The 19,953-nt window shown below is 45.7% G+C and overlaps 1 protein-coding gene across 2 annotated transcripts in view; it reads right to left on the bottom strand.

Annotated features, from left to right (window-relative positions):
• LOC142250139 (flavin-containing monooxygenase 3-like) overlaps window positions 1-19,953 on the bottom strand; it is a 49,661-nt gene that overhangs the window by 15,691 nt on the left and 14,017 nt on the right. For both annotated transcript variants that reach the window (XM_075322249.1, XM_075322250.1), the window contains exons 3-4: window positions 16,219-16,407; window positions 3,297-3,459 (exon numbers count right to left, since the gene is read on the bottom strand). In XM_075322249.1, the coding sequence (XP_075178364.1) occupies window positions 3,297-3,459; window positions 16,219-16,407 (352 nt within the window). The remainder of the gene's footprint in view (window positions 1-3,296; window positions 3,460-16,218; window positions 16,408-19,953) is intronic.

Below are 19,953 nucleotides of genomic sequence, written 5' to 3' on the forward strand. Positions count from 1 at the left end.
GTCCATCTTCACCACGACCCATGGGTGGCGTCACGGACTAAATCCCCCAAACCAACCACCCCTTTCACACACGGGCGAGGAGCACCGCTCGAGCCACCGAACAGCAGCGCCGGACCCGAGCGTTAGCGAGAGCGCAGCAGCGGCGGCGTCCTCCCCGCCCGCGACATGTTTAAAGGGACATATCATTCCATTAATATTTTGTCAAAAATGCATGCAATTAATTGATCCAAAAAGCATGTTTTCTGCATCAAAAAAGCATGTAAAACGATCGAAATTTGGAAGTTAATTGCGTTTTGCAACTTCTCATTGACTTCAATGTTAGCAAAACGCTGCCCAAATGGCAAAAACAATTGACATGCTGCTTCTTTAAACACTGAGTTTTTGCCAAAATTTCTGCACCTAAAATGCTGCGTTTTTAACATCAAAATGCGCACAAGAAAGCCCTATTTCCCATAGACTTTGCTTGAAAATCAAAACACATGAATTTTGGCATTAAAATGCTGCAGTTCAAAATGCTGCTGAAACGCATGTAAAAACGCTAAGTGCGCACATAGCCTTAAGGAAGAAAGGGCCAAATAATAAACTAGGAAGGAATAGTCATGACTTAAGGAGCAGATCGGTGTCATTTTAAAGTATTCAAATAGCCTAAGAGGTCAATTAAGGTGATCATAAAAATTGGATAGAAATTGGTGGAATCTATGAGAAGAAATCAAACATAACTTTATTGTGACGTCCTGGCCAGGCCAGGTAGTCACAGATAGGGCCCCGCACTACACCAGTCCCCTAAAAAGGTGACAGCAGCCAAACAATTAAACCCTAGTCACCCCCCTCAGTTCTTGATGGAAACACCAGGGGGTGGAGCCAGGTGGTTGGACACACCCACTGAGGAGTTCGGGTGGCCTGGGGCGGGAAAAGTAGTCAGTTGAGTTTAGGAAGTGACGTAAAGTGGAAGCAGGCCTGTGTGTCAGGTCTGCAACTAACTGACAGGTGTCAGGGTTGGAGCCCAGGCACCTTTGGCTAGGAGGCATACGGAGGCCTTAGTCTACAGGAGCTGGGAAGACGGCTCGGTGGAACCGTGGTGGACCGGTACAGGGTAGTGGACTGCCGGTACCGACCCGGGGAACCAACTCGGAAACCTGAGCACAAAGGAGGGTACTCAGACCCTGAAGCTAGGTCCAGAAGCTACTGGGGGCTAGCTAATTAACTGATTGCGGCCAGGACTATAGGTTCTGTCCCACCCAAAGTCCCGACTGAAGACAACAGCCCAACGAGGGGGATAGAAAGCCACCGCCACGGCAGAGAGATCCCACGGGCCAGCGTCTGCGGGCAAAGGGCTCCTTAGGCGACCACAAGCCGGGGAGCGGACTCCTGATGCTGCAAGCGCAGGTAGTCCACCATCACACAAATGGTGCAGGAGAAAGGCAGAGACCACCAACCGGGTGGGGGACCAGACTGCAGCCGGCTGCGGGCACTGACCACCATCACCTTGGTTTACCAGAGACTTGTGTGTGTTACTAATCATGAGTACATCAGTGCCCTCCAGCTGCCCATCTCCTTGCACCTCCCAACTCTCCCCAACGGGTCCCGGGGCCACCATCCCTACCCAGGACTTAACAACTTGCTGCGCAACATCTCTTCCAGGCGCCCTGTAGCTGCAGCAGTGGTGTCCACCTTTACCACAACCCGTGGGAGGCGTCACGAACTCAAACACGGCTCCGGCCGTACACCTACGTCCCCCAACCCCGCCAAGCCCTTTTAAATCGGAGTGACCATGGACCCCCGGGTCCAGAGACCCTCGAGCCACCCACTGAAGGTCCGGACCCGAGCGGCTCGGCTGCTGCAGAGCACGGGGCGGCACATTATCATATTATATATCTTTACCATATTATGGTTTTCCAATATGTATATAAAAAAATTGTCAGTCCACGATTGTTTGATAAGTTGTCCAAAAAAAAGAAAAAGTCAAGTTGGAAACCTTGGAGGGGCACATGATGACACACTGGTCTAAAGGCCACTTTACACGCAGAGATAAATCTATGGCAGATCTGTGGTTGCAGTGAAATCATGGACATATTGTTCCATTTGTACACAGCCACAAACCTGGCACTGATTGTCCACAATTTCCCTGCAACCATAGATCTGCCGCAGATTTATCTCTGTGTGTAAAGTCGCCTTAAGTTATTAGACTAAATAAAGGTTGAAGATCAAAAAAAAAGTGAATCATAGCTCGTCCTAACACAAAGCAATATCAGGCCACATCCCAGAATGGAATGTTCAGCAACCTTTTCAGAGTTTCTTTTCCGTTGACAAATATGAACTTTGTGGCTGATTGGTGGCTGCTGATTAGCATTACTGGTTTGGGGGTTCAGTACCAATGTTTTTCTATATTTTCACCTCTGCTGGCAAATTAATAATGGTTTGTCCAATTAATGGTCAACATAAAAAAGAGGGGTTAAAGGGGTTGTCCACTACTTTTACATTGATTGGCCAAGGTCCGACACCCCACACCGCCGCCAATTAGCTGCTCTCGGTGCCGGCGGTGGCAGCAGTTTGGCTGGAAATGCTCAGTTCCGGAGCAGCTCCTTCTTCTGATAGTAGCTGTTGACGGGTACTGCACATCCGCCTCCCAGTCAAATCAATAGGAAGTGGATGGGCAGTACCCAGCTGGGGCCTCTATCAGAAGACAGAGCAGCTCCAGAACTGAGCATTTCCGGCTGCCTGCTGCCACTAAACAAAAACAGCTAGTCGGCGGTGGTGCCAGGTATCAGTCCCGGCCGATCTGATATTGACGACCTATCCTAAGGATGGGCTATCAATATAAAAGTAAGGGACAACCTCTTTAAGGTTCATTATTGTTTTTCTTATGCTTTAATGAACAGTTTATTTTGTGTTTCATAAAGAATTATCTTTCATGTTTAAATAACTAGATATTATAGGGGGTGCCAAGACTTAACAACTGATGATAATCTATCCATAATATAGGTCATTAATATGATATTGGTGGGTGTTTGACATTGTGCATCCCCCTCGATTGACTTACATCTCCTCTGACAGCAGCCAGATATATGTAATGTACACAGCAGCACATCACAGTTGCTCCCGAGTACTGCCATCTTCCACCTCGTACACCAAATAGATTTGGCCAGAAAAGATTTCAGCTGATGGTTGAGGGTGCTGGGTGTAGGACCTCCACCAGTGTCATATTGATAAACTATCCTATGGATGTTCCAGCCAACCCCTTTCACATAAGCATAAAGTCTGTAGGATATTAGTAGCTATGGTAAAATATGGCATACCACAGAAGGATTGAAGGGGAAGATTCGGATAAACATGATGACCAGTGCAAATGAGAACAGCATCAAAGATCTCCGTTTTCTGTAATCCTTCATGTTCTGTAACAAGAACCCATTGTCCAGTTGTAGCAAAGTCCGGTTGTTTCTCTATGTGGACCACAACTGTCTAACAGAAAATTTGGTGTTACTACTTATTAAAGTTACGCTAATACGAGTATTTCAAAAAGTACTTTAGCTACACATTAGGGCGGTTTCACAAATCCGTTCTCACATCACAGGCATATATGAAGCAGTTAGCTCAGATCGGGAGATCCCATGATCAGGCTGAGTCTTCCGATATAAGAATGTATGAAAACAGCCTTAGCCAAAAGAATAATACAAATCAAAGGATGCTCAAAGTCAATAGTAAAATTCCCTCATTAGCGTCTTCTAAAATTCTCCTCTCAAGGTGATCAAGCCAATTTTATTATTTGGTAAGCTATAAGCTAAATTAATTCATATGCTATATTAAATATAGAAATCCCTACAATGAAACAAATGCTCCTTAAAAAGAGAATTCTTCCAATGGAATAATTTATATATTTGGTACATTTTTTACCACTCACTGATTATAATATGTTCTCTTATGTGAAATTCCCCAAACTTATAAACCAATATTCGATATTTCCATTACCTTAGCTGGGCACAATTGCCTTTATGAAAGTATTATTTTGGCACAACTCTCTTCCACATTGGTTGATGACCATTGCCATTGATGTCACATTTACATATACTTCTCATTAGCCAAGAAAATTGTATTCAAATGTATTTCTTCACTAATAAATAAGACAGTTCTTTCTTATCCAGTCATGGCACTTCACTCCATAAACTTTTCTAATCTTCGAGATAAAGGTCATACTCCTAAGGCCTTGTGCGCACACTGCGTTTTTTTGCTGCATTTTTCGGGTGCCGTTTTGGTCTCAAAACTGCATGAATTTCCTTCCCCAGCAAAGTCAGATTCTGCTGTTCCAGGTGTCTTTACTCACTCTTTGTGCTGCTTGCCCGGGTAGTATCAGTCACCTATGATGTGCCCCATCGACCTCGGATAAGTTCGAAGCAGTCACCGGTGTTTGAAAGAAGATAGTCCTTTATCAGAGTTGCCATTCCAGCCGGGAGGAACCTAGGCTGAGCGCTCCGCTCCAAGCCGCAGGCCCCGTGAAGAGAAGAGAAGAAAGTCGTGATGGTGTCGTGTCCCAGAACTGGTGTCCTGGGTAGACTGACTGAAGATTGCGTGAGTTTGCTCTTATTTCTACCCCAAGTGGACCCCGCCCCCCAGGTGGCTGGCTTCAGTGACCGGGGAAGTCCCATGCCTCATGATGGCCACCCCCCTGCCTACCCTGAGTCATCTCCCCCGTGAGAAGGCTCCTAAGCTATATGTAACGTGTGAATATGAAACACTGGTGATTAATCCCCTCCTTACCCGAGGCGAATATCGCACCTGAAATAAGGTGCAGTACTCTGTGGCGACTGAAGCCTCAGGGGCGCCACATGTGGATACATTGTTGTAAACAGAAGGGGAGGATAGTGCTGTGGACAATGGGAAATGGGTGGAAAAGGATTCAATACTGCTGCCAATGAATAGTAGAAGTAAAGGAGTCACTGTTACATTTGTTTGCCCCTGTTGTGAAAGAACTAGTCAATGCATTATGGCATTTGTTTTTATCTGATCTGGAGATATTTTTTGCTACACATGGGTATTTCGTACTTTTGATTTGGTAGGTTATGCTTTTGGTATTTGGCACTGATGTGGAAATATTTCATTCTTGGCTGTTCTCCAAGATCCTATTATATTATGTGGAGTAATTGTGCATGTACTGACACCTCTCCACTGACATTATGTGCAGCTCCAGGCAGAACAGGGAAGAGGGTGTCAGGAGCCAGCTTTCACAAGGTGGTTCTAACTTCTAGAAGCAAGAACTAGCTATTAAACTTTTAATTTATATAATGTGGATATACCAGATCGAAAGACGCCTTTAGCAACCATGTCAGGAAAGCAGTAAAACTTTAGCATTTGTTGAAATGTGAATTGTGCTTTACTATATTGCTATGATATGGCATGGGGGCATATGTATGTAAGGTGATGGGGCTTGTGCTCTAGGGCCACTTTTTAATCCACAACATTAAAAATAGACCCAATCACTGGTGATGAGGTGGACAGCACAAGAGCACTGAGGCTAGTGATTAGTTATAGCTATCAGATACCATTTTTTTTTTTTGTTCATAGGATATGCTATGCAAATTATATATACTAACAAAAGTATATCTCAAGTATATGCAGTATATCACAAAACACCTCAAATTTTTGTAAATATTTTATTACATCATTACATGGAACAACACTGAATATCTGACACTTTGATATACTCTAAAGTAGTCAGTGTACAGCTTGTATAACAGTGTAAATTTGGTGTCCCCTCTAAATAACTCTATACACAACTATTAATGTCTAAACCTCTGGTAACAAAAGTGAGTATACCTTGAAGTGAAAATGGCCAAATTGTGCCCAAAGTGTTAATATTTTGTGTGGTCACCATTAGTTTCAAGTAGTGCCATAATTCTCTTGGGCATTAAGTTCCTAGAGCTTCACGGGAGCCGCTGGATCCTCTTCCAACCTCTACCTTCCTTTTTATGATGCACCACAGATGCTCAATAGAGTGTCGGTCCTTCAGTTTCTTTAGCAAAGCAGTGGTTATCTTGAAGGTGTGTCTGGGTCATTATCATCTGGGAATACTGCCCTGCAGCCCAGTTTCCAAAGGGAGGGGATCGTGCTCTGCTTCAATATGTCACAGTACATGTTGACATTCATGGTTCCCTTAATGAACTGTGGCTCCCAACAGTGAGCGGCACGCAAGCAGCCCCAAATCATGACACTCCCACCACCATGCTTGACTGTAGGCAAGGCACACTTGTCTCTGTACTCCTCATCTGCTTGCAGCCACCACACACACTTGAGATCATCTGAACCAAATACATTTATTTTAGTTTCATCAGACCACAGGACATGGTTCCAGTAATCTATGTCCTTAGTGTGCTTGTCTTATTTGCGGGCTTTCTTGTGCATCCTATTTAGAAAAGGCTTCCTTCTGGGAAGAAAGCAATGCAGACCAATTTGATGGAGTGGTTGGTGTATTGTCTGAGCACTGACAGGCTGACCCCCTGCTCCTTTATCCACTGCAGCAATGCTGGCAGCACTTCCAGTAACCAGTATGAGAGTCAGTGAGCAATAACACCAAATGTAACACACATGTTCACCATTCACACCTGAGACCTTGTAACACTAATGACATCAGGGAAGGAGAATTGCTAATTGGGCACAATTGGGATATTTTCACTTAGGGGTGTACTCACTTTTGTTGCCGGTGGTTTAGACACTAATGGCTATGTGTTGAGTTATGTAGAGGACACACCAAAATTGACATTGTTATTCAAGCTGATACTGGCTACTTTACATTGTACTAAAGTATATACAGTTAGGTCCAGAAATATTTGGACAGTGACACAATTTTCGCGAGTTGGGCTCTGCATGCCACCACATTGAATTTGAAATGAAACCTCTACAACAGAATTCAAGTGCAGATTGTAACGTTTAATTTGAAGGTTTGAACAAAAAAATCAGATAGAAATTGTAGGAATTGTACACATTTCTTCACAAACACTCCACATTTTAGGAGGTCAAAAGTAATTGGACAAATAAACCAAACCCAAACAAAATATTTTTATTTTCAATATTTTGTTGCGAATCCTTTGGAGGCAATCACTGCCTTAAGTCTGGAACCCATGGACATCACCAAACGCTGGGTTTCCTCCTTCTTAATGCTTTGCCAGGCCTTTACAGCCGCAGCCTTCAGGTCTTGCTTGTTTGTGGGTCTTTCCGTCTTAAGTCTGGATTTGAGCAAGTGAAATGCATGCTCAATTGGGTTAAGATCTGGTGATTGACTTGGCCATTGCAGAATGTTCCACTTTTTTGCACTCATGAACTCCTGGGTAGCTTTGGCTGTATGCTTGGGGTCATTGTCCATCTGTACTATGAAGCGCCGTCCGATCAACTTTGCGGCATTTGGCTGAATCTGGGCTGAAAGTATATCCCGGTACACTTCAGAATTCATCCGGCTACTCTTGTCTGCTGTTATGTCATCAATAAACACAAGTGACCCAGTGCCATTGAAAGCCATGCATGCCCATGCCATTTCGTTGCCTCCACCATGTTTTACAGAGGATGTGGTGTGCCTTGGATCATGTGCCGTTCCCTTTCTTCTCCAAACTTTTTTCTTCCCATCATTCTGGTACAGGTTGATCTTTGTCTCATCTGTCCATAGAATACTTTTCCAGAACTGAGCTGATGCCATCTAAACCACCTGCCACCTTCATGAGGTGTTTTTCAGCAAATTTAACTCTGGCCTGTCTATTTTTGGAATTGATGAATGGTTTGCATCTAGATGTGAACCCTCTGTATTTACTTTCATGGAGTCTTCTCTTTACTGTTGACTTAGAGACAGATACACCTACTTCACTGAGAGTGTTCTGGACTTCAGTTGATGTTGTGAACAGGTTCTTCTTCACCAAAGAAAGTATGCGGCGATCATCCACCACTGTTGTCATCCGTGGACGCCCAGGCCTTTTTGAGTTCCCAAGCTCACCAGTCAATTCCTTTTTTCTCAGAATGTACCCGACTGTTGATTTTGCTACTCCAAGCATGTCTGCTATCTCTCTGATGGATTTTTTCTTTTTTTTCAGCCTCAGGATGTTCTGCTTCACCTCAATTGAGAGTTCCTTAGACCGCATGTTGTCTGGTCACAGCAACAGCTTCCAAATGCAAAACCACACACCTGTAATCAACCCCAGACCTTTTAACTACTTCATTGATTACAGGTTAACGAGGGAGACGCCTTCAGAGTTAATTGCAGCCCTTAGAGTCCCTTGTCCAATTACTTTTGGTCCCTTGAAAAAGAGGAGGCTATGCATTACAGAGCTATGATTCCTAAACCCTTTCTCCGATTTGGATGTGAAAACTCTGATATTGCAGCTGGGAGTGTGCACTTTCAGCCCATATTATATATATAATTGTATTTCTGAACATGTTTTTGTAAACAGCCAAAATAACAAAACTTGTGTCACTGTCCAAATATTTCTGGACCTAACTGTATATGACCTTCCTGCATAATCACAATCTCCCGGCCCCCAGCATCGGCAGTTTCCAGAGCAGAGTTAATTGATAGTGATGAGCGAGCATGCTTGTTACTACTCGGTACTCGCACGAGTATCACTGTACTCGGTCTACTCGGCGGGGACCGAGTAATCTCGCGATACTCGTGCTGTACTCGTGGTCTTCATCCCTGCATGTTGGCGCTCTTTTGAGAGCCAGCCCTCATGCAGGGATTGGCTGGCAGACCACTGCAATGCCACAGCCCTGTTAGTTGTGGAATTGCAGTGATTGGCCGGCCTGCACAGCGTGACCGAGCCTTTATACCGGCCGGCGCGCTGTGCTCTGCTCACAGCTATCCAGACAGTCAGTGCAGGGAGAGTGTTGCTGCTTCAGGGAAAGTTTTGCGGCCCTTTATAGCTATTTCCGTATCAGGGCTGCAAACAGTGTGACCAAAAGTCCTTCTCAGGACTATTCTAGTTGTATACAGGCAGGCAGGGTATAGCCAGGTCGGAGTACAGTAGCAGAGTCCTTCTCAGGACTATTGTTGCTGTATACAGGCAGGGTATAGCCAGGTTGGAATACAGGCTAGTGACCAAAAGAGTCCTTGTCAGGACTATTGTAGCAGTATACAGGCAGGCAGGCAGGCAGGGTATATAGCCATTCCTAGTGGTGACCGTATACCAGCCTTCATGATATCTGGGGCTGGTGTACACAGTCTAAAACAGTCCTGATAGTGTCAGACTTCTCAGCAATTGTCGCTCCTAAAACCTGTTAGGTTCTTAGAGCGTCCGTGCTTGCATTTAAAAACCGCACGTGTGTGCCTGTCGGTGGCAGCGTACAGGTGCACTTGTGTGCGTTTTTACAAAAATATTATATAACGCACAAGTGTAGTGTATAATACACGTCAGTCAGCAGTGGCTGATAGTGTCAGAGTTCTTAATTTTTGCTCCTAAAACCTGTGTTAGGTTCTTAGTGCGTCCGTGCTTGCATTTAAAAACCGCACGTGTGTGCCTGTCGGTGGCAGCGTACAGGTGCACTTGTGTGCGTTTTTACAAAAATATTATATAACGCACAAGTGTAGTGTATAATACACGTCAGTCAGCAGTGGCTGATAGTGTCAGAGTTCTTAATTTTTGCTCCTAAAACCTGTGTTAGGTTCTTAGTGCGTCCGTGCTTGCATTTAAAAACCGCACGTGTGTGCCTGTCGGTGGCAGCGTACAGTTGCACGATTTGCACAAACTTTGATATAACGCCCAAGTCTAGTGAATACACGTCAGCACAGCATTGCAAAATGCGCAAGGGCGTTGGCAAGGAACAAGGAAGTGGACGTGATGGTGGTGCAGGCAGAGGCCGAGGTTGTGGGCAAGCTCTAATTTTGCCACAACAAAGGGCCACATCTAGTCACTCGCACGTCCTGTCCCAAATTCTTGGGGACCGCAGCAGTACACCGCTCTTGAACCAAGACCAGTGTCAACAGGTTGTTAGTTGGATAGCGGATAATGCTTCCAGTCAGATTGGCACCACCACAAACACTCTGTCTTCCACACGGTCAAGTGTCAGTAGCCGTGATACTGCACCGCACATTTCAGAACCTGATCCTCCTTCCTACCACAAGGCTGAGTACACGTCCTCGGACATTAATGATCCCACACTTGGACACTCGGAAGAGCTGTTCACGTTTCCATTCGCACATTCTGGCCTCTCGCCAGCTCATGTTGAAGTGGGTCATGAGGAGATCGTATGTACAGATGGCCAAATATTTGAGCAGCCACGTTCTCACGAAGTTGGCAACGTGTCTCAACAAGGGGTGGACGATGATGAGACACAATTGTCAGGAAGTCAGGAGGAGGAGCAGGGTGCGGAAGAGGAAGACGACGTGGTGGATGATCCAGTAACTGACCCAACCTGGCAGGAGGATATGCAGAGCGAGGACAGCAGTGCACAGGGGGAGGGAGGCGTAGCATCCCAACAGGCAGTAAGAAGCAGGGTGGTGGCTCCAGGCAGAAGTCAGGCAACCGTTCCCCGGAACAACAACACGACACAAGGTGCCTGTACAAATGTTAGGTCTTCCCGAGTCTGGCAGTTTTTTAAGTTGGATCCAGATGATTCTAAAAAGGCCATTTGCAACACCTGCCGTGCCAGCATCAGCAGGGGTACCAAAACTAGCAGCCTGACCACCACCAGCATGATCAGGCACATGTCAGCCAAGCACCCGACTTTGTGGGAAGTACAACAGAGTCGAGGAGCAGTGCTTGCTAATGTCACTGCTACGTCTTCGCTGGTTGTGCATGCGAGCCAATCCCCTGTCCATGCTGACTGCGAACAAGCCTCCTCCGGTCCTGCACCTGCAGTTGCCTACGCAGAAATAACACCATCATCAAGAACGTCCTTGTCCCAGCGCAGCGTTCAGTTATCCATTCAGCAAACCTTTGAACGCAGGCGCAAATACACTGCCAACACCCCACATGCCACAGTTCTAAATGCTAACATTTCGCGACTGCTTGCGCTGGAAATGTTGCCTTTTAGGCTGGTGGAGACAGAAGCATTCCGCGACCTGATGGCGGCAGCTGTCCCACGTTACTCGGTCCCCAGCCGCCACTATTTCTCCTGGTGTGCCGTCCCCGCGTTGCATAACCACGTGTCACAAAACATCACACGTGCCCTGAACAACGCTGTTTCACCCAAAGTCCACCTAACCACAGACACGTGGACAAGTGCTTGTGGGCAAGGCCGCTACATCTCGTTGACGGCACACTGGGTTAATATTGTGGAAGCTGGGACCCAGTCTGAGCGAGGGACGGAACACGTCCTTCCCACACCAAGGTTTGCAGGCCCTACCTCAGTCAGTGTTTCACCCACACTCTACAGCTCCGGAATGTCATGCTCTTCAGCCTCCTCCTCCTCCTGCGCATCCTCATCCACTGTACCCTCCACACCAGTCCCAAGCTGGAAGCACTGCAGCACTGCCTCGGCGAAGCGGCAACAGGCTGTGCTGAAGCTAATCTGCATAGGTGACAAACCCCACAATGCAGAAGAGCTGTGGACAGCTCTGAAACAGCAGGCAGATCACTGGCTCACACCTCTGAACCTAAAGCCAGGAAAGGTCGTGTGTGACAATGGCCGGAACCTGGTGGCGGCTTTGAGGCGAGGCCAGCTGACACATGTTCCATGCGTGGCCCATGTGCTCAACCTCGTGGTTCAGCGGTTTCTAAAGTCATACCCAGAGCTGTCTGATCTGCTGGTAAAAATTCACCGCCTGTCTGCACATTTTCGAAAGTCACCTACTGCTTCAGCCGGCCTTGCCGGCTTTCAGCGCAGTTTGCATCTTCCGGCTCACAGACTGGTGTGTGATGTCCCCACGCGTTGGAATTCAACTCTGCACATGTTGGTCAGGATATGTGAGCAGAAGAGGGCAGTTGTTGAGTACCTGCATCACCTAAGCCGTCGGGAAATGGGTCAAACTCCACACATAACACCTGAGGAGTGGAGATGGATGTCCGACCTATGTACCATCCTCCAAAACTTTGAGGACTCCACCAAGATGGTGAGTGGTGATGATGCCATTATTAGCGTCACCATACCGCTACTCTGCCTTCTAAAACGGTCTCTGCTCAAAACCAAACATGATGCATTGCAGGCGGAGCGCGATGAGTTGCAGCAAGAAACAGTAGTGGGTGTGGGTGATAACACACAGCCCAGCCTCGTCTCATCACAACGTGCAGTGGAGGACTATGATGAGGAGGAGGATGAAGACATGGAGCAAATCTCCGGCCAAATTGAGGATATGACATGCACACCAGTCATATCCTCGGTTCAGCGTGGCTGGCCAGAGGACAGGGTAGATGAGGAGGAGGAGGAGGACAGCATGTTCAGTCAACGTGTTGGTCAGGCTACTGAAGTCCTGGCTGTTAAGAGTCTGGCGCACATGGCTGACTTTATGGTAAGCTGCCTGTCTCGTGACCCTCGCGTTAAGAACATCTTGGCCGACAATCATTACTGGTTGGTAACACTGTTAGACCCACGCTACAAGGAGAACTTTATGTCTCTTATTCCCGAGGCGGAGAGGTCAACCAAAATGCAGCAGTTCCGGAAGGCCATAGTCACGGAAGTAGGCAAAGCATTCCCCTCACAAAACGCTAGCGGCATAGGTCATGAATCAGTGGACAACCAAGGCGTACAGCCGAGAGAGGCACAAGTCCAATCCGCCAGAGGTAGGGGAACAGTCTTTAAGATGTGGGACAGTTTTCTCAGCCCCTCACGTACCACAGCCCCTGAGGTGCGGGGTAGTGCCACAAGAAATCCTAAGTTTGCCCAGATGCTCAAGGAGTACCTTGCAGATCGAACAACTGTACTCCGACATTCCTCTGTGCCTTACAATTATTGGGTATCCAAGGTGGACACGTGGCATGAATTGGCTCTCTACGCCTTGGAAGTCCTGGCCTGCCCTGCCGCTAGCGTTTTGTCAGAGCGTGTTTTTAGTGCCGCAGGTGGAATCATTACAGATAAACGCACCCGCCTGTCAACTGAAAATGCTGACAGGCTGACTCTGATCAAGATGAACAAGGGTTGGATTGGGCCAGACTTCACCACACCACCAGCAAATGAGAGCGGAATTTAAAGTTTGTAACGGGAATTTGCCATGTACCTCCAGTCACCCATGGGTACACACTTCTGGACTTTGGATAATCGCTGGACTGCTCCTCCTTCTCCTCATGCGCCACCATGATGACCGTTACAAGAGTTAGGCCTTTGTTTCAGGTATACCCCCAGTGGTAAATTTTTTCGCCCATTCTTTGCAGAATGGACATTACAACGACAGGAGACCCGCTCCTTTGCAATGGGAACAATGTTTTGAGGCCCTCATGCACGTCTCTATGGAGGGACAACGTGGAGCCTCCCAATTTTTGGCTGCCCTGCCTAAGGGCTATACTACAAAAGACCCACTTCCTTCCAATGGGCACTTCAGGTTTACAGGCCCTCATGCACGTCTCTATCCAGGGACAACGTGGAGCCTCCCAATTTTTGGCTGCCCTGCCTAAGGGCTATACTACAAAAGACCCACTTCCTTCCAATGGGCACTTCAGGTTTACAAGCCCTCATGCACGTCTCTATCCAGGGACAACGTGGAGCCTCCCAATTTTTAGCTGCCCTGCCTAAGGGCTATACTACAAAAGACCCACTTCCTTCCAATGGGCACTTCAGGTTTACAGGCCCTCATGCACGTCTCTATCCAGGGACAACGTGGAGCCTCCCAATTTTTGGATGCCCTGCCTAAGGGCTATACTACAAAAGACCCACTTCCTTCCAATGGGCACTTCAGGTTTACAGGCCCTCATGCACGTCTCTATCCAGGGACAACGTGGAGCCTCCCAATTTTTGGCTGCCCTGCCTAAGGGCTATACTACAAAAGACCCACTTCCTTCCAATGGGCACTTCGGGTTTACAGGCCCTCATGCACATCTCTATCCAGGGACAACGTGGAGCCTCCCAATTTTTGGCTGCCCTGCCTAAGGGCTATACTACAAAAGACCCACTTCCTTCCAATGGGCACTTCAGGTTTACAGGCCCTCATGCACGTCTCTATCCAGGGACAACGTGGAGCCTCCCAATTTTTGGCTGCCCTGCCTAAGGGCTATACTACAAAAGACCCACTTCCTTCCAATGGGCACTTCAGGTTTACAGGCCCTCATGCACGTCTCTATCCAGGGACAACGTGGAGCCTCCCAATTTTTGGCTGCCCTGCCTAAGGGCTATACTACAAAAGACCCACTTCCTTCCAATGGGCACTTCAGGTTTACAGGCCCTCATGCACGTCTCTATCCAGGGACAACGTGGAGCCTCCCAATTTTTGGCTGCCCTGCCTACGGGCTATACTACAAAAGACCCACTTCCTTCCAATGGGCACTTCAGGTTTACAGGCCCTCATGCACGTCTGTATGCAGGGTCATTGGTGAACCTCAAAATTTTGGACTGCCCTGGCAAAGGAAAATACTACAAAGACTCAGTTCCTCAAAATGGGCACATTAGACTCAGAGGCCTTTATGTACGTCTCTTCTCAGGGACATCGGAGTGCCACACAATGTTTTACGTAAAATCTTTCATGTATTGATCTCAAAAAGTAACATACATTAGCTCTATCTCACTATTGGGTATGTGCCCTTAACATTTCCGCCATGAAAATTCATTTTGGTGTCATTTTGGAAGGTTTTCTGGTGAGTCCGTAAAAATGGCGTAAAACGCGGACAAAATTGTTCACAGCTGTGACTTTTGAGTGATAAATGCTTCAAGGGGTCTTCCCCATGCTGTTGCCATGTCATTTGAGCACTCTTCGGAGACTTTTGTGCCATTTTTAGGGTTTCTACATGCTGCCGGTGGTCATTTCACAAAAATACTCGGGTCTCCCATAGGATAACATTGGGCTCGTTGCTCGGGCCGAGTACACGAGTATCTTGGGAGGCTCGGCCCGAGCTTCGAGCACCCGAGCTTTTTAGTACTCGCTCATCACTATTAATTGACTCAACTACTTGCCTATCTATGCCTGCATTGTCTAATAAAACTATACAGATGGTGAGCTAAATAAAGTGATTGTTAGTGATGCAGGAGAGAAGAGAGTCTATCGGTGGTGGAGGAGACCCTACAGATGTAGTGAATGGGCTATGGCTGATGTAAAGTCAAATGAAGTATATTTCCAATCTGAAAAGGTTGGTTATGAAGAATCTGCTAGAAATGATGAGCAAGTTTCGAAATACTCGGATTTGTGATACTCATAACGAGTACTGTCTAATACTCGCATATTCATTCCGGATAGTGTGTGGAATGCAAGTCAAAAGGGAATAATCGCAAGGTAACGAGTCACCCAAATGTCGCACTATTCGTGCAAGTAGCGAATAGTGCAACATTCAGATTACTCGTTACATTGCGAGTATTCCCCATTGACTTGCATTGCACACACTATTCAGAATGCATACCCGAGTATTAGACAGTACTTGTTACGAGTATCACGAATCCGAGTATTTCGAAACTCGCTCATCATTATCTGCTGGGGCTGTAGTATTAGACAATCCAGTGAGGTAAACCTGTGGTGGTCTGGAGTGGTATGCTCAGTGCCAAGATACACTATACTTACGGTTTAAAGAATATTCTCTGTGTGGACCGGGGATCTTTTCGTTGAGGTCTATTGAGCTTCCATACTTTCTTGTGGCTTGTGCAATTGGAAAATGGAGTTGTTCCCACCCAATTTGAAGACAACTTGTATTTGTATTTACCATTTATGGGAAAAGCTTTATCACCTTATGTAATCAAGCATCGAGGAAACTTTTAGTAAAAGAAAAGGTCCTTCAATTACAAACTGTACAATCAGTGTAGGAAAGCCATGGGATGAGCCAGGGATAGACTGAGGAGGTTTTAACTTCAAACATCATTCTCAATTTTGTAAATCCCCTCAATGTAACATATAGTGTAAAAAATGTTGCCTTGATAACAGCTACAAAATTAACAATAGAGAGATTGTAGTGTAGCTGTAGACTAATTCAAGTGAATAATGGAGAGTACAAGCCTGCATGATCTTCCATTAATGTAGGTAACTTCAATGATACACCTATGATAAAAAGCGGTGACCCTATTCATATTGTAACTGCTTTCAATTCCAATATGCCCCCACAGTATATAGTGCAAAGAGTCAGCAATTATTTTGCATATTGTAATACTGTATGTTGTAGATATACAGATATAGAAGACACTTACTTTAAACTTGATGTACCTCAACAGGTCAAAATGTTTGGCATATTGCTTCAGGTAATCTAGGAACAGAGTGTTGTGCATGAAGTTCGGGAATTCATCTGGTATGGGAAAGTCAGGATAGCACATCATTTCTTTGCAAGCATTTGTGAATACTGAATGGTAGATACTGGCCCTCCCATATTCTGTATTGTCCTAAAAAGAACATAGTCACATAGGAAAGGAAAAATGTAAGTAAGTAAAAGAGACATGAAAGACAAGTGATTAGTGATGGGCGAACCAGGACTGTAAAAGTTCAGATCTGAACTGTAACACTACTACCTCGTATGGATTATGTTGCAACTGGGTTAATAAAGGTGCAGAAGTGGGTGGAGTTTTTTGTATCCTAATTTCAAATACAGGGATTTGTCAGTGTTTTTGTTTATTTCTTTTCACTTACAGATTAGTAATGGAGGGGGTCTCATAGATGCCTCCCATTACTAATCTAAGGCTTAGGGGCACCTGTGAGCTGTCATTAAGTCCTGATATTAGCATAATTGCCACCGCATCAGGGCAAACATGATGAGCCAGGAAAAGTTTAGAGATTGTTACATCCAATGGCTGGAACAATTCTGGGTGGCTGCAGGCTGTTATTTTTAGGCTGGGGAGGGACCAATTATCATGGGCCTCCCCAGCCTGAGAATACCAGTCCTCAGCTGTTGGTTTCATCATGGCTGCGTACCAAAACTGGGGATGACGGCATGCAGTTTTTAAAATTATTTATTTAAATAATTTAAGAAAAAGTCGCATGGGGTTCCTCTTATTTTGATACACAGCCAAGATAAGCACACAGCTGGGAGCTGCAGCCTCTAGCCATATACTTTATCTGTGCTGGGTATCATAATATGGGGCAACCCTACTCCAATTTTTGTATTTATTTATTTTTACAGCACTATAGAGGCACACACAGCTTCTGTGATTCCAAGCAGTCAAGACAAGATGTCACACAGGGTGGAGGCGAGGACTGACTGCAACCAATCACAGACACCGGGACTGCCGGTGGGTGGGGAAAGCAGTGCTTATGCATTAGAGATAATGTGCAGCCCCAAAAGTAGGGTTACAGTCATGCGTAGATTGGTAAGTAAAACGCGCCTGCTATAATCCCCCAAGCACTTTTGACCATCATATTAAAGCATGTGATTCAGGTTCCCATAGACTTTTATGGGGATCGGCGTTCTGGCAGATATTTGGAATTCATTCCAGGTCCAAAGAGGGTTTTTTATTTAAATTCGGTTGGACCCACCGATTACAGATATCAGCGGGCTCACCCATGACTACAAGTGATGCAGAAAAATCTACAATGTCACATTATTGAAGGATGGGTTCTGGGCATTGAGAAATACTATAACTTGTCTTGAAAACTAGATATGTGGTTGCAAGTATAGAACAGCGCCAAGCAATTACCATCTCCAAAACCAACTCCTGGAGATTAAATTAGTAATGCCTGTACATGTTTTCAATGTTAAAGAATTTTCAGTGCCAATGAACACCTTTTAGGTAGATTTACCAATTAACCCCTTGCCTCCACAGCCAATTTTTGCTTTTGCCCTTTTGATTTTTTCTCACTTCTTCCAACAGCCATCCCTTTTTTATTTTCTGTCAACATTGTGGCATAAGTTCTTGAGTCGTTGTGTGTTGAATTGTAATTTTAAATGACACAATCTAGTTTATCATTTAATATTTAGAAAACAAAAATTCCAAGTGAGATGAAATTGTAATTTTTTGTTTTTATAGCATTTATTGTATGGTAAAAATGACTAGAGAAGTTTATTCTCCAGGTCAGCTGGAATATGGCGATGCAAACTTGCTTAGATTTCTTTATCTTTTTTAAATGGATTTTGACATCAAGATTTTTTTATGCAATTTTAAAGCAGCATGATGTAGGGGCTAATTCCAGCGATGTGTTACTTACTCAGCTGTTTGCAATGATTTCATATAATCCCTGTTTTCTTTACTGCAGATCTAACAAAGCTAAGAACTCTGAAGTCTGCTTAACCCGCCCACACCACTTATTGGTAGCTTTCTGTGCTCATTGTACTTTGACAGAAAGCTGCTAATCAGTGGTGGCGTGTAGTCACACATAGCAAGAGGACTAGGTGGCACGAGGCAGCTAATCCTGACAATCTGCTGCAGATAAAATACTGAATTTCTTGAAAAAGAAAACACAATCCAATAAATGACAAATCACTAGATTCACAAGTCAGTGAAAAAACACAGACGTTTTTCACTGCTGTGTTAAAAACGCATATGTACTTCTATGTGCCGTGATTCATGGCACACATGTGTTCTCCATGTGCTATCCGTGATCCGTGATAGCACATGCAGATCAGGTACTCCAAACTCACCTGTCCCCGCTCCTGCTGTCCGTGGTGCTGAATCTCCAGCTCTGCTGAGTCCGGCCACTGCTGTGTCACTGCTGCTGCTACTTCCGGGTCACGGTGCAGTGCATATTCATGAGAATAATTAACTGGCTAGGAAGCAGCAGCCAGCAGCGGCTGGAGACAGTGTCGCTGGAGAAGGTGAGTATAAAAGCTTTTTATTTCAAAGATATGTTTCTTTCTGGCATGTGTTTCATGGATCACACCATAGTGTAGTCCGAGGAACATCAGTGATGCCAGAAAAAAACGGACTTGTCTCCGTGCAGAAACATGGACATGTGTGTACAGCGCAGGGAAACACGTCAGTGAGAAATCCTTAATGTGTGCGCAGACCCATTGATTATAATGGGTCTGCGTATGTCCATGATTCTCATATATATAAAAACTGTCACATACGTACCAGAATCACTGACATGTGAAGGAAGTCTAAAGGCTGCTTTACACACAACGATATCGCTAGCAATCTCGTTAGCGATGTGACACGCCCAGATCGTTGTTACAATTTGCCAAGATCGCTCATAGGTTGTTTTGTAGCGGTCACACGCACACATCTCACAAACGATGCTACATCGTTCAGCGATATACTGTTTGACCAAGGCGGTCGTGTGGATGTTGTTCGTCGTTGGCAGGGTGTCAAACGTAGCAATATGCCTGCTGCGTTCCAAACGACGAACAATATTTTGAAACTGAACGACATGTCAATGATCAACGATTTTCCACCCTATTTGCGATCGTTCGGAGGCGCATGGAGGTGTCACACGCAGCGACGTTGCTAACGATGACGGAAAGCGTCACGCCAACTGTGACCCCAACGACATATCGTCAGATAAATCGTAGCATGTAAAGTGGCCTTAAGAGTTAGGGAGGTGGATAAGTTTTGAATTGGGTATATTGGATCAGCAATGGCAGTGGGGACTACCAGAGCGGCGCGCGTGGCCTGCAGAAAAGATCCTTCTATCCTGCCCTGTGTTGAGTTAGGTTGTGGGTTGTTAGGAGATGATTTTGCTTTTTAATAAACTATTTGGTGTCATTTCGGTGAGCGGTACTGAGGTGGGTTCTTGGAGTTGGTGGTAAAATGGTGGTGGGGAATTATACATCAGGTGGATGTTAACCCTCTCCTTTTCCTTTGGAATGGAAATTATCTGGCTGACTTTGTGGCTGTCAAGGGTGGGGCCACCTGGGAGTCGGTGTTAGGTAAACAATTTTCCGTTAAGAAGTGTCCCCGAACCTGTGATTGCGGCTGGGGGCAACACCGGATGATTTATTAATATTATGGGAACGTCTGCCAGATTTTTGGAGCTCAAAGAACCCTCTTCGCGTAAAG

Source organism: Anomaloglossus baeobatrachus, chromosome 8, assembly GCF_048569485.1.
Source record: "Anomaloglossus baeobatrachus isolate aAnoBae1 chromosome 8, aAnoBae1.hap1, whole genome shotgun sequence".
NCBI classification, from domain to species: Eukaryota; Metazoa; Chordata; class Amphibia; order Anura; family Aromobatidae; genus Anomaloglossus; species Anomaloglossus baeobatrachus.